This window comes from Tachysurus fulvidraco, chromosome 23 (genome assembly GCF_022655615.1).
Source record: "Tachysurus fulvidraco isolate hzauxx_2018 chromosome 23, HZAU_PFXX_2.0, whole genome shotgun sequence".
Taxonomy (NCBI): domain Eukaryota; kingdom Metazoa; phylum Chordata; class Actinopteri; order Siluriformes; family Bagridae; genus Tachysurus; species Tachysurus fulvidraco.
In genome coordinates, this window is record NC_062540.1 from 13,054,543 (window position 1) to 13,068,947 (window position 14,405).

The 14,405-nt window shown below is 39.9% G+C and overlaps 1 protein-coding gene across 8 annotated transcripts in view; it reads right to left on the minus strand.

Moving 5' to 3' along the window:
- Nucleotides 1-1,762: 1,762 nt before the first annotated feature.
- vps13d (vacuolar protein sorting 13 homolog D) overlaps nt 1,763-14,405 on the minus strand; it is a 41,430-nt gene continuing 28,787 nt past the window's right edge. For 6 of the 8 annotated variants that reach the window (XM_027170739.2, XM_047807596.1, XM_047807597.1 and 3 more), the window contains 5 exons: nt 10,307-10,439; nt 10,010-10,205; nt 6,292-6,423; nt 4,146-4,386; nt 1,763-4,022 (listed from right to left, as the gene is read on the minus strand). In XM_027170739.2, the coding sequence (XP_027026540.2) occupies nt 3,891-4,022; nt 4,146-4,386; nt 6,292-6,423; nt 10,010-10,205; nt 10,307-10,439 (834 nt within the window). In that variant the 3' untranslated portion in view covers nt 1,763-3,890. Of the gene's footprint in view, nt 4,023-4,145; nt 4,387-5,664; nt 5,778-6,291; nt 6,424-10,009; nt 10,206-10,306; nt 10,440-14,405 lie in introns of those variants that run through there. The other 2 variants (XM_047807600.1, XR_007139333.1) reach the window with 2 other exon arrangements.

Here is a 14,405-nt window from a genome sequence, read left to right on the forward strand (position 1 = left end):
TCATGAACTGCACGTGTGTTGGAGAAGTCAGCCCAAATCTCAGAGGGCGAGTTCAGAGCAAGGTTAGCCAAATAGGAGATTAATGTGAGGAGGCTGTTGGATGGACAGTTCACCCTGTGATGAACTCTGTCAAGGGAATAGAAAGGCTTCACGAGAGCCAGCACAGGTGGAAAAGACAGACCATATCGGCTGTTCAGAGAAACTGCAGGGGCACGTCACACTTCATAACCCTGTTACAGTACATAACCTGCATATCGTTACATATTAGTCCTGGACATGAACCATGTGTATGATTAAGTCATTGTTGCTCCATTCATCATTGACTCGTGTCTTAATTTGACATTTAAACTTCTTTTCAAGCTCTGTTCAGTTACATTCAGTTTATTTTACCATTGCTATGACTTTAAAGCATTCTTGGGTCTTGCTAAAGTTAAAATATATATTTCTGAACCGATCGACTTTACCAGTTTAATTTCTTGAACACATTTTTCTCAGAGTAAACTAATGTGTCAGATGAAGGCTGGAAATCAGGGAGAACAATGACACATCCAGAAGCTTTCACTGTGAACATTTTTTTTTTCCATTTGGCTCATAATATAGTAATGTTTAACATTTTGACAGATTATCCTGGATACATAGTGAAATCCTTAAGCCAAACTTGCCGCTGTTAACAGCATGGGCTCCACGGGCCGGCTGGCATTGCGTACATCCATCATGAAATTGTATGCAAGCAGGGGAGAGATAGACAAATGCTCTTTGAGATGCTCCTCAGTGAGGGGGAGACCCTCGAGATGCCATTATACTGTCAGTCATGAACAAACATTAAAGCAAAAGGTTGCACATCACCAGGTTTATAAAGAGTTCACACAAGCCTGCAAAAGAGCATTGAGATGAAGGACAATGGTTAAAAATGAATCGCAAAGCAGAATTATTTCAGATAAACTTCATAGAAGTTCTCACATTAATGATCTCTGTGACAATCATACGAGCCTCAGCTTTTCTTTCCGTTCCTGAAATAATGGACTAGTATACTCAAATTAGAAGCTAGTGACAGATACATAAAATCGTAGACAGACAGATAAGAGAAACAAACAAACACCACAGAAAGTGATCCATAATGATTCCTAGACATTTATATTTACAGCATTTAGAAGACACCCTTATGCAGAGTGACTTACTTTTTTTTTCTTATTTCAGTTTATACACCTGGGGGGCACAGTGGCTTAGTGGTTATCACATTCGCCTCACACCTCCAGGGTTGGGGGTTCGATTGCCGCCTCCGCCTTGTGTGTGCGGAGTTTGCATGTTCTCCCCGTGCCTCGGGGGTTTCCTCCTGGTACTCCGGTTTCCTCCCCCGTACCAAAGACATGCATGGTAGGTTGATTGGCATCTCTGGAAAATTGTCCATAGTGTGTGATTTTGTGAGTGAATGAGAGTGTGTGTGCCCTGCGATGGGTTGGCACTCTGGGTGTATCCTGCCTTGATGCCCGATGACTCCTGAGATAGGCACAGGCTCCCCGTGACCCGAGGTAGTTCGGATAAGCGGTAGAAAATGAGTGAGTGAGTTTATACACCTGAGTAATTGAGGGTTAAGTGCCTTGCTCAGGGATCCTGCAGTGGCAACTTGGTGGACCTGGGATTCGAACCATTGACCTTCCGCTCAGTAGTCGAACACCTTAACCACTGAGCTACCACATCCCACATTTCAACGTTTATTTGTTTAAAGGGAGAATATTCTTAATGAATAAAACAAAACCAGTCATTTGAATTGAAAAACCACAAGTTTTATTAGGCTTTACAATATATACACAATGAGATTACTATAATGTGTGAGTCACCTGAAATCTCTGGGCAGTTATCTTTCTCTACTAGCATTTCAAACTCAACCGATTCGTCACATCGATGCAGGAAACTAATAATGCAAAGAAAAGTCCCGCTAGCTTAATAAAACGCAAAACTGACATTCTTCTACATTTGGAGTGGTTGGTAGATGGCTAGGCTACCGTGACCTCAATTACACAGAGCTGAGTAAGAGAACGAAGGATGAAGTCATTACTTCAGTTTTGTCTTTGGTCTTTTGTGAACCCGATTAACATACAGTTACTAATAGACTTGATGTACATATATGCATAGATTAGTGTAGATGGCAGTGGTATGATACAGTTAGAAAGGAACAAAAGGGCTGAATATTCAGATTTCTGTAAATTTAACCTGTGTGTGATGGTCTGGGAAAACCTGCCAGTTTTCATTGTGGCTGACTTCTGTAAAGCGGCCAATAATACATTGACGTATCTACTACGTAAGCAAAGAAATATATGTAACCAACAGATGACGGAAATATTGTTATTTATTCACATTTTCTGTCTAGCATTTCTACAACTAGCATGTTAGGCAAGTTTATCAAACAGAAGAAAATTCAGTCAGTTTGTCTAAAGACGTCTAAAACCTTGCTAGCAGACCGAGTTCCTCACACAGTGAAGGTCATGCTTTGTTCAGATGCCACAACAGTGCGTAAACAAGTATGATTTAATCATTTTGTAAACAGGTTGCAGCTGTCAAAATAACTGTAAAAGAGAAAAGAGCAGTTAGACGCTCGATGACAGTGAACAATAATTTGAAAGTGTTTAACAAAAACAAAGCCAAAAATACAGGATGTTTACCTCAGGTGATAATAGTGAAAAGAAAAGAGAGATAAATGCTAAATGAATTTATGTGAATAGAATAGGAACAGCTTATTTATTTCACGTCAAATCAAATGCAAATGAATTGAATCTTGGAGATAAGCAAAATTTTATTCTGTAAAAACATTTCATTTGCATTTGGAATGGTTTTCCCAGACTGCCACACAAATCAGTTTAGAGGCAAAGAATGAATGAATGAAAAGCAGAATCTACCAGTGGGAAAAACCTTGTGGGACAAAAAATAAGGTATGATTGTAACAATTAAAAAAAAGGCACCAAATCTCACACAGTCCTGCACTTGCAATTTCTGCAGAATAACAATCGTTTATTTGCAAAAAAAACCAAAAAAACAACAATAAAAAACAACAACAACAAAAAAAAACAACCAAACAAAAAAACACCACTACTAATAATACCTACGCACTTCATATCCAGGCCAAGTGTCCAAGTATTAATGATTACTGTAGTGATTAAATGTCTCACATTATTCTATGCTAGAGATTTTGGTGCACTGTTCGTCCATCGAACAGCAGTCTTACATATTATTACTGAAGATTTACATGATTTTCATTCCTTTTTTTCTTTTCTTCAAATGCCACTCATGGAAAATGTCTCATAGAAAGAAAACACATATAAATAAATAAAATATTAGTGGTTTTCTTTGTCAGGGCTATTTTGCACGATGATTATTTACACTTCCCTGTGTTAATTTTGCGTGTTATATATATTTATTTATTTAACTGTACAGCGATGAGGGCAGCAGCAGTTTCAAAACATCTACATCAGTGCAAGTTCTTCAACCAAACAATTCTCTCATTTACATAGAAAACTATATTAAAGGCAGTTTTGTACATTGTATATATTATATTCTCCCCTCAAACGTCTCCACAATATGTGCATGACCACAGTGTCATACTGGCTATAACTGCCCTATAAACACAGATATACAAGATTGGTTTTAGTTTTAATGAATTACTTAATTTAATTTTAATGACAGTAACCACTCAAACTATATAAACATCTTTAAAACAAAATAATCTTCTATGTTTAACAGAGTCTTGCATATTTGCCAGTTAAATGTGCTTGATGGGGAATATTACAGTAGACTTTGTAGACTCATAGTTTACATCATAAAACGTGTCTTCACGTATGCCTCAAAAAAAGGGCAAGAACGATAAACAGACCTCGACCGAACGCAAATTCGTTTAATCAGGAGTCTAATAGCAAAGTGTCCTCATTCTCACTGGGGGGTAACATGAGCTGCTGCTCATAGTAAAGGCTCTTGGCATAGTTAATTTCTTGCGAGATCTTCACTGCCAGGCTCTCACTTCGTATGTGAACCTGGTAGAAAGAAAGTGTCAGCGTCAAACTAAACATGCTTAAGGGACAGTTTAGTATATTACAGATACATTTTTATTGTTTTTTTTTTTTAATAAATTCATAATAAATAACAAGCGCTCCTACCATCGGCTTCTGATGTGACGGGCCCGGAATGGCTACCCCGCTACTAGTGCTTTTGGCTTTCTTGGTGAGCTGAACATACACTTTCCCATGATCCTTGGAGACCAGGCAGTGGTAAAGATCATCATATTTTACCTCAAGAAAAATGGATTCCCGATCCACGTACTCCCCGGGCTTAAGGAAGTACACAGCTTTAGAGGAGATGAGCACACAGTAGCTGTCAATGGGCTCCACAGCAATAAAGCTAAAAAGACAAATGAAGACCAGAGAAGTGAATCAGAGTATATAAAATAATACTTATACCGGTGTACCACCAGAAATATACCATACAAAACAAATGTGTATGAAAAAAGGTGAATCACTTTGTTGCTATATTTCTGTGTAATAGACTCCTAAGCTTTCGATGCTTAAAACCTTTAATAATATAGTGCGTATGCATATAAATATATCACTTCCAAATTCAGATTGTTTCCCTACTCACTGACAAACACTGATAATGAACTAGTGCACGCATGAAAACAAAAGCTAGAACGATGTTTCCATTCATTAGAGTGTCAAAGTGAATGGACATAGCCACAGCCTGCTTCGTAACACGGTCCAAATAATGGATAATCACTGGATAATTGATAAACAATGGATAATTTGATGCCAAATCTTTTTTTTTTTTTTAAACCATCAATTTATTGATTATGTTGAGCAGTTGTTTCTGCTCCATGCATCTGGTTCTAATGTGTGTGGGAATGAAGTTAACAGCAGTTAGTTTGCGTGGCTCGTGCGGTTGTTATTGTGTGCCTGTAGCTATGCAGTTATTTTCATGTGCACCTGCCCTGAACATTTTTTAAATAAACTTATTTGGTTCTAAATCCAAGAAGCTAAACAAACCAGTAGCTGAAAAGAAAGCACTGTGAGCCAAATTAGGCGGTTTAAGGATGACCACACATTTATATGAACACAGACTTTGTCCCACGCGCTACATATTTGTTCACTGCTGCCCTAATAAAAGTAAAAACCTCCCACTTGTGACTTTTTTGCTTGTGGTTCAGTCCCAGTGGAGACCAAACAAACACAAATCCCTCGTTAAGTAGTATGTGCTGTGTGATGCAGACTCAATGTGTTTTTTGGTCATTAGGGACATTGGTCATTATTTGTGTTAATCAGTAGTATACAATTTAATACATACTTAAAATACGTTGTTTTGTAAACAGCTATTAAAAGAATGCAAAGCTTTCGTCACCCTGAACGTCTTTTTTCTCTGTCGACACACCGATAAAGCATAAAAATGTCTTTTTGTACATTTTAGGCAGTATATTATACTTGGTATTTCTGCAAATTCAGATTTAATATTAAAAAAGGTGACTACATGTACATAGTACAGAGTGGAGGCAGTGATTCTAGCAAAAGCACAGCGTGCCTGTGTGAGGGAGTCTGGTAATGTGCTGGAGAGAATAATGGCTCTCGTGGCACCTCTGAGAGGAGAGAGGTCAGCTGGGTCACAGGAGAAGTGCTGATTTGGATGGATTACCTCACAGTGGGAGCAAACACCTATCCTGGCTCGGCTACAAGCACAGAAGCAAAGACTGAAACCACCTGAAGCTGCTGCATGCACTAGTCTGTCTGGCATCTTCAAATGCAGTTCTTTAAATGAATATTAATAAAATAATTATTAGCAAAATAAATATATATTGTAAAGACAGTCCAGCATCGCTAGTGATGGACAAAAAAAAAACAAAAAACACAACAACTACTTGTACTTGGCATCCAAAATGTTTCACACTTAGTAAACATCACATATTTTTTCAGATAGCTTTGAAGGATGCAAAGGAAGAATGTACTGAAAACATTTGCATGACTGGATTGGAAAGCTGACACAAGGTTGCGACACTGCTGCCAAACTGGGTGAGACAACTCCATGTGTCTTTATAAAGAAATAGCAATCAAGTAGAGGATGTTATAAATAATAAAGCTCCATTTTACTACAAATCGTTAAATGTCCTGTACATATGAAGTCTTTGGGGACACCGTACGTTATTCTGCTGAATTACTGCTGTGTTATTCTTATTGTAAAAACAATTTCCTAGACTATAGGTCAGATAAGATGAAATAAAACATGATGTTGTGGATGTAGGAGAAATTTGAGCTGCATACTTACTATTCAGAGTGGATGTTATCGGTCAGGTGAAAGAGTTGCTCCTGTCCGTCAGCTTGCGTAGAGGAGAAGCGAGGCAGCAGACCCTGAGGGCCTTTACAGCACCGGGGCTTCCTCACACGCTGCACACTCAGCCTAACCCCCCAACACACACACGCACAGACACACACAATCAGAATTATGAGACGCAAGTGATCAAAATGAAGAATATATCGTTTCAGCTCCATTCACACTGTTTATACACTCGGGCACGAAAAGCAGAAGTCTAGAGAGCCGAGAGGAAGTCCCCGTGCTGACTGAAAACTTAGTCAGTGATCACAATTATTTCCTATCTTCTTATATTACTAATGAATAACACATACAATGTATGACTTTTAGCTCCCACAGCCAAACACTAGATCAGATGAATATCAGAGTCCATCTTTAGTAGCCTGGCTTAGGTCAAACAGGACAAGTGGTTCCAATGCCAAGGCAAAACCCGAGTTTCACTTCTCCTAAGATTGACCCGGCCCTTGGCTGCCACCGCAGGCTGAACTGAAATTCCTACATCTGGCTTAAATCTGAGCTCACAGTCATTTGATTAGAGCTGATGGTTTCCAGTTGATTCACAAAGACGCCAGTGTATTTCGCTTCTCTCTTCTGTTTAAACTGTGTCATGTACTTCTGCAGCTGCTGCAGCTAATCTAAACCTGAGGTCTGAATGAAAGGCAAGAGAGAAAAAGTACAAATAATGCTGACTCTCGGTAAATAACTGACCTTTTCTTAAAGTATTAATTGAGGGAAAAAATAAATGATAACATGCCAATCTCGCTAAAGTCAGTGAAGTCGAAAAGCAAAAATAAATCTTTGCTTAAAGCAGGAGCCTGTGGTAGACTTGGGAAAATACAATGGTATAAAATAAGCTCAAATTCTAAAACTGTTAATTTTATAGAAGGTTTAAATAAAAATAAGATTTTTTTTTTTACATGAGAAACCGACATTCCCAAATGTCCTTGGCCGGCTCTCTGAGACATGGATCATAATCATAACCATAAGTCATGAGATCTGGCTCGGAGTATCCAATGAGACTTCTAACCTCTCCCCCTCTAGCCTCACCCTTCACTCTAAAAGGCACTTGCACATAATGCCCCATGCTCGATTGTGCTGCTCAAACAATAGAGTTCAACTCCAGGTCAGGCTCAGGGCTTGGAGTACAGCCAATCAGCTGTCAATGGGTGCAAACAAACAGCTCTTACTTCTTGTTCACTTTCGAGAAAGAGCATGAGCAGTAAACCTGGGGGTGGAGCCAAAGAGTAATCCAGTAGTACAGCAGAGGTGTTTCATTCAGCACACTGCACCACACCCACATGATCAGGTGAGGTGAACCACTGGGCATCAAGCTCTCGGACAAATTATCTCCAAATGACTCTCGGGAAACTTTATGGAGATTCTAAAATCTTCAACTAAACTTCTTCAAAATTGGTTCTTTTTAAGGTGGAGATAGCATTCATGTTACTCTCCATATGAAAGGCCAAATAATCTGATTTGCTTTGTAAATGTTTCTTTTTTGACTTTCTGAAAATCACTGCACAGTTCGAAACTTCAACAAAATAGACTTCAAGTTAAAACTATATGATTGTCAGGGTTACTTCTGTGTTCTTTACTCATATGTTGCTCAAACGTTCATGTTTCCAATTATATAGTATTCAGCTCTGTACCAATCACACTATCCGGCGTCACCCAGATGAGGATCCGGCTCCTTTCTGTGTCTGGTTCCTCTCAGCTTCTTCCTAACATCACCTCTGGCTTGCTCGTTAGAGAAAACGTTCATTTATATTAGAAATTTCTATATTTCTGTAAAGCTGCTCTGTGATAATGTCCATTTTTAAAACCGTTATACAAATAAAACTGAATTGTATTGAAGTGAATCCTTTTCATCACAACTGAATAAGGCGGTAAAGAATAAAAAAAAAAAAAAAAGAATAACTAAAAAGAAAATTCCACGCAACCTCAATGTTGTCATTATATAAAACGCATAAACATTTTAAATGAAATGAAATACTTTTAGTGATGCATTGGTGACCCGTGTGTTAAGCCAGAAATCTCATTTGCATGTGTGGTTCTTGTATAATGTTTATCTAGGGAAAAACCCAGTCCCGTCTCTTCAGTTCAACTCAACATTCCTCTTCAGGTATGTAGAGTATATAATAATACTGAAACATGAACCTGTATAATCAGAAGAGTTGCATAACTATCTAATCAGAAGCCTGAGAAGGAATCGCTGAGCCACATCCTAGCAATGCCTCCATTAGTAAGTCAAGCAAGTTCACAGGCGACCACATGAGAATTTCATATGCTGTGCAGGAATAAAGGACGTGACACGCTTTTCAGATGTAACTGACAGTTATAAGCTTGGAGAAGGTGCTTATTTGGCCCAAGACTGGGCCCCTGACGCTGCCCCTCCAGCACTTCCCTGCTTTGTTTTGGGATTGTAACTGAGCTGGCTCTGGAAGGCTGCCTAGATTGCATAGTGAAGCGATGAGGGTGTGTATATGTGAATGTGTGTGTGCGTGTGTGTGTGTGTGTGTGCGTGTGTGTGTGTTTGTGTGATGGGGGCGCTGAGAGATGAAGGAGGGAGAGTTCACTAGCAGGGCAAAAGAGCAATCGATGCATGTGGACAGTTGCACCGCTCTTCACCCACTCCGGTCTGCATCTCATTTACTTGTTTGTTTCCTGTTTGTGATCATACTGGGAATGTAGATGTAAATGGGACTGTTGCACTACAGACGACCCTGCATTAATAAACTATTCCCTGTGAGCTTCTCATGTTTGCGCACAAATAAACCACAACAACGCAGAATGTCTTGGGCCTGGGATTTCTTTTGACCCTGAAAGAAAGTTTAATGGACACTAGAGTACTTGGAACCTAAAATATAGAAGTGATCTATAGCATCGTTTAGTGTTTAAGTGTACATAAAAACAATATGAGAACGAAACTGCTGTACCTGTGAGTGTGTTTATGAGTGTATTAACGGACAGACAGCGTCCACTGTGACCCGTGAATCCAGCACATATTTGGTGTGAACTCTGGCTGAACTCCTCGCCGCACTGTGGCAGGCACGCTCCGAATGCTCTCCCCCACCCCAACCCTCTCCAGCTCCCCACTGCACAGTTCACCAGCAGGTCCCCCACACACATATACACGCCCACACACAAACACTCAGGGTTGGAAGGCAGGAAATGCTCTCATTCCTTCTCCAGTTGGACCAGGGAAGCTACAAACACTTTGTGCAGTGACTCCAATTCTTGTCGACGCATGGCTGCCTCACGTATACACAGGCAGATGCAGAACAAATGGCTTTACATACCAGACACTCTGTGTAATAAGAGCTGCTCTTGGGCCCCCTCATAAAAGTTCAGGTAGAGCAGCGTTGGAACCAGTGGTGGGGGGATTCACACCCAGAGAAAAGGCTCTTAAACCAGAGAGCAGAGCCGATTTGAGTGCTTTTGTGTGGTGGTGCGTATCATTAGGATGAGTTCATTACAAGGGGAACCTCACCAGCCACAAAGAGAACTAATTAAAAGGCAGGTGTGATTTATAGGTACACCTGGTGTTTATGGAGAGTTCACACCATGGCCCAGAATGCTGTAGAAACCACAAAAGCAAAAGAGCGGGAAAGGCCATGCCGGCATGTGTGTAGTCGATGACTTGGGTGACGCAATGTCTGATTTTGGACATTACCTGTGGTTGTCCAGACTGGCCATGTCTCGAACAGTCTGTGCTGTCTCTGAGGCAAAATCCAGCGCCCCTGCCACTGGCTTGGTCACCGTCCCAACAAGGCCTTTGCCTAGACCTGAGAAAAAACCGCTTACGCCACCTTCCGTCTTCACCCCTTCCACCGTGGATGTGATCACGCTGGTCAAGCCGCCGAGAATACCTGCATGACACAAAATACTACTCTGAGAAAAGCAAACGTTGCAGAATCCACTGCATAGTAACAGTGTGAATATGATGAAAACCCATACTATATATACATACCATGAGCAAGTCCATGAATGCCTGCCACTAAATGCTCCCCACTGGTCGCACCATGGTAACGGATATATTCTCGTTCGCTTTGGTGCCGGTTGTCCATGGTCTTACCAAGTCCATCTGACAGAGTACCAGCAAACTGCAAAAAAAAAAAAAACACCACCACAAAAAACAAACAGATGAACAAAAAATGTATATTATAATAATCTCCAAGCTAAACCAGAGAATGGTGCAGACTATCTGTAGTTATAAAGCAGATTATTGCTTTGTATTTACTTTTAAAGGGCTATTTAATTGCCATTTACATTCTGCGTTGCTGTTTGGACAATGGAGAGGAGGATGTGGGTGGATTTATAATTACAAGATATTTGTATGTGTTTAGCATAAACAGGAGGAAGGGAACACATGGGTAGGAAAAAATAAACAGCTTCCAATTTTTTTTATTTTTTTTTGTAGCACAAAAATAAACAGTAAAAAAGTGTCTCGAACCTTCTTGCCATAGTTAGCAACAGAATACACATATTCCACACAATAATTTGACCAGTAAGGAAGTCTTACACCGGCTAAAGTACACTGCTTTTTCATATAGCGCTTTTTCTTCCTGTACTCTTAAGGAGCACAATAGGCTTAGATTTAGGTTTAGACACACACACACACACACACACACACACACACACACACACACACACACACACACACACACACACACACACACACACACAAACCTCAGAGGTGTTCATCTACACACAAAGAATGGTGAGGAAACACAAAGAGATGAAAGGTGTGGTAGCATTTTAGCAGAGTCAACCAGAAAACGCTCGCTGTTAAGTGTAATAAAACCTTTGCTAGTACGGGAGGTAATACGAGTGATTCAGCACAACCCATGTTGGCCAAATTGAATGGAAATCTCTGATTAGAATGCTGTTCTTATTGTCCTCCTTTATTCATAGCCCAATCTCCATTATCTAATGCAGGCATGTTGTATCAGAGCTGTATGGTGGAGAAGTAATCAGAAATGGGCTAACACACGCCAGCTAATTACTAATATCCTACAAGTCTTCTACTTCAGAGTTCTGTTGATTTAGAAAATAATACAGGATGACGAGACCCAACAAGCCTATAGATAACCTGTTTAATCATTAAGTACCAGTAACAACAGTAGTAATGGTGACTAAATAAATAAATAATCAGAGGTCATGACTATTTGATAAGATAACTGAAATGGAAAACTCTGAGATGCCTTTTTTCCAGCTAGTTTGGAGAAAAGCAACCAAAAAAAAAAAGCTAAAATGTTACAAGGCCAATAATGACCTATCTTTCTACACTAAACATCATACTTGGAAAGTAGCAAAGTGATATTTCACTGTACATTTATAATGACAAATAAGGGCACTGATTTCCAATTGCTGGGGAAAAAAAAAACAGCTAGCGAGCAAAATTACGATGAAAAACTTTTTTTGTTTTGTGCCTGTAACCTCTGTGGTACTAAATCTAATAGATTTGCCCAGTTTTCGAGAAGGATGTTTTTTTGCCTGAATGGAAAATCTTTACAAAACCACTCCAGAAAAATTCCCTTCAAAACTGATCAAATTCAAGTGTACTTTTTTGGAAGGCTTTAAGCGGTCAGTAGAACAGTGTTTTATATTTACACAATTCCCTGAGCGTTAGCATGTCCTCGGAACGATTGATCAACTTGCAGAGCTAGTCAATTTGTTAAAACCACATCAGAATTTGGGTTGTACTTGTAACATCTTACTAAATTAATCTCAAAACTGTCAGCACGATGTTCTTAATGTGAATGTTTGCCCTGACAAATTCAAACCACTCAAAAGGTGACGTGATTTTCAATTCATGTCTCAATAAATCTTCATCCTATTCAAGAGCTTGTCTGTTAAAGTAACAAGCAGTTGTGATGCCAACATTGGCCCTTTCAGACAGTTAAAAGCCTCCTGCAGGGTCCCTAAGGAGTGGACAGTCTGCTTGGACACAATCAATGACTTATTGTGGCTCCCAGTGTGAAGTGATTGATAACTCATTTGTCTTAGTCAAAGGTCCTTCTATACGCATGACCCAGAAAACCGTTTCATTCAGTCACACATTCAAAATGTGTTTTTTTTTTTGTGTCCTGTAATAAACACAGCAGAAATTCTACTCTTGAGAAAGATTCTTTCCACGAATTTAGGTTAGGAAATTATAGTATGACGTCTTGCGATCGTAAAGAATTGATGAAACATGAAGTCCACACTCTGTTAACTGGTCAGAAGATAAATGACGCATTCGTCTTTCATGACATTAAGTAACCCATGACTAGGAAAACATTTACTGCACCAGTGGAGTGCTTCTTCTCATAGCAATGCTGAGATGCTATGATGATGGGATGCTGATTTTTCACAGTGCCTCATTCAGCTGTCAAATATATCAGGCAGTAATTTGTCTAGCGGGGTGGCTTCCCACCCTCTCGGCACAGTTGATCTGACTTTACCCAAAGGGCCCCCCCGATCCCCAGCAGGTGCCTCCTGGAAGTGGGTTTGTGTTACAGGCTGAGAGAGCTCCCTACTGGAGCCTGAGCTCTGGGTAAACACAGGCGCATTCTGCTGAGTTCCGGCAGGAGCCAGGCATGAACTTGGGATGACCTCTCCAAGCAAAGTCCCTGGTGAGTTCAACTGAAGGCCAGCTAAAATTCTCTCCTCCTACTCCTCTGTCTTTTTTAAGCTCTGCTGTGAAACTAAACCAATACACTTAGCAGATCTGTATCAAGGGGGAGGGCGAGCAAGAGGAGAATGCTTTCAAGTTTATGGCCCTCCCAACTCACTGCTCAAACCATTAGTTCCTTTAGCTTAGTCGGAGAGAAGGAACTCTAAACATGTGTGTGGTTGTGCAATTGTGTGTGTGTGTGGGATCCAGCCAGAGTGTGGCAGTCATAAACTTGTTCACAGGGTGCAGCGATCAGAGGTGACAATGCATACAAGGTAAAGATGGCAAAACTATTAAATAGTTAAGGTTTTTTTTTTCTTCTTTTTTTAGAAAACATGAACACGATGGTCAAAGTGTTCTATAATGACAGCAGCATAGTTGGACAGATGAATACTTGATTAGGGTTGTAGTCCACAATAAAGCTAAAGGAGTACTTGAATGTCTTCCAAACAAATAAGAAAAAAAAAATATTTAAAAAAAAATAAGTGTAAAAGGAAATAAAATGTCTAAACCATTCGCAGATACATAAAACCAAAAACTATTTGACAAATCATCAAAAGCTCTTTTTAAGATTTTTCCCTATTGAAAATTACAGCATGCAATTTTTATGAGGTAGGGAAAGGCTTTGGCAAAACATTTTAGTTGACCCATTCTTGGAAATATGCGCACAGGGAGTTATTTTGTTATGAAAATTTGCCAGTGGCAACAAAGAATTAAGAACGGGTGGAAACTCTTCCCAGGTAATTAGCAGTCATGTCACCTGGCTTTCTCTCATATTTATTCATTTATTCAATTTTTCACTTTGTTTGTTTCAGTCAGTTCTGGTTCTTTGGGATGCACAACAAACAGAATCAGACTAATGAGCTGAAAACCATTTCTGAGTTTTGGTGATTAGTGAGCAGAAGCTACTGCAGGAATGTATAATGAAGTTAGGGTAGGATTTGATTCTAAAACCAGCTCTCTCAGCATGCTCTCCTGGCCAGAACAGTAAACCAGGAGGGGAGGACTAAAGGGAAACTCAAAAAGGGGCTAGCTAACTGGGAGCTGGCTGCCACTGAAAGACCTGGACCTAAACAGACCTGCTGGGAGCTGGCTGCAGGACTGGATATACAGGCTGGAGCAAAATTATAGTCTGACCACACACACTACTGTACACACTGTACACACCATCTGCTACAACAGCAGTCTGTCAGCGCAATGAGCTTTTCATAAGATGACATAAGATGTAAATGTGTATAGTAAATACAGTAGCGAGAAAAGAAATGTAGACATTTTCATTTGTTTTATTTTCCATTTATGGCATTTAGCAGACACCCTCATGCTGTGACAGCTTAATGACCCTGGGATTTGAATGCGCAAGCTTCCAATGTCTTAACCACTGATCTACAACTACCTACACACTCCTATAATA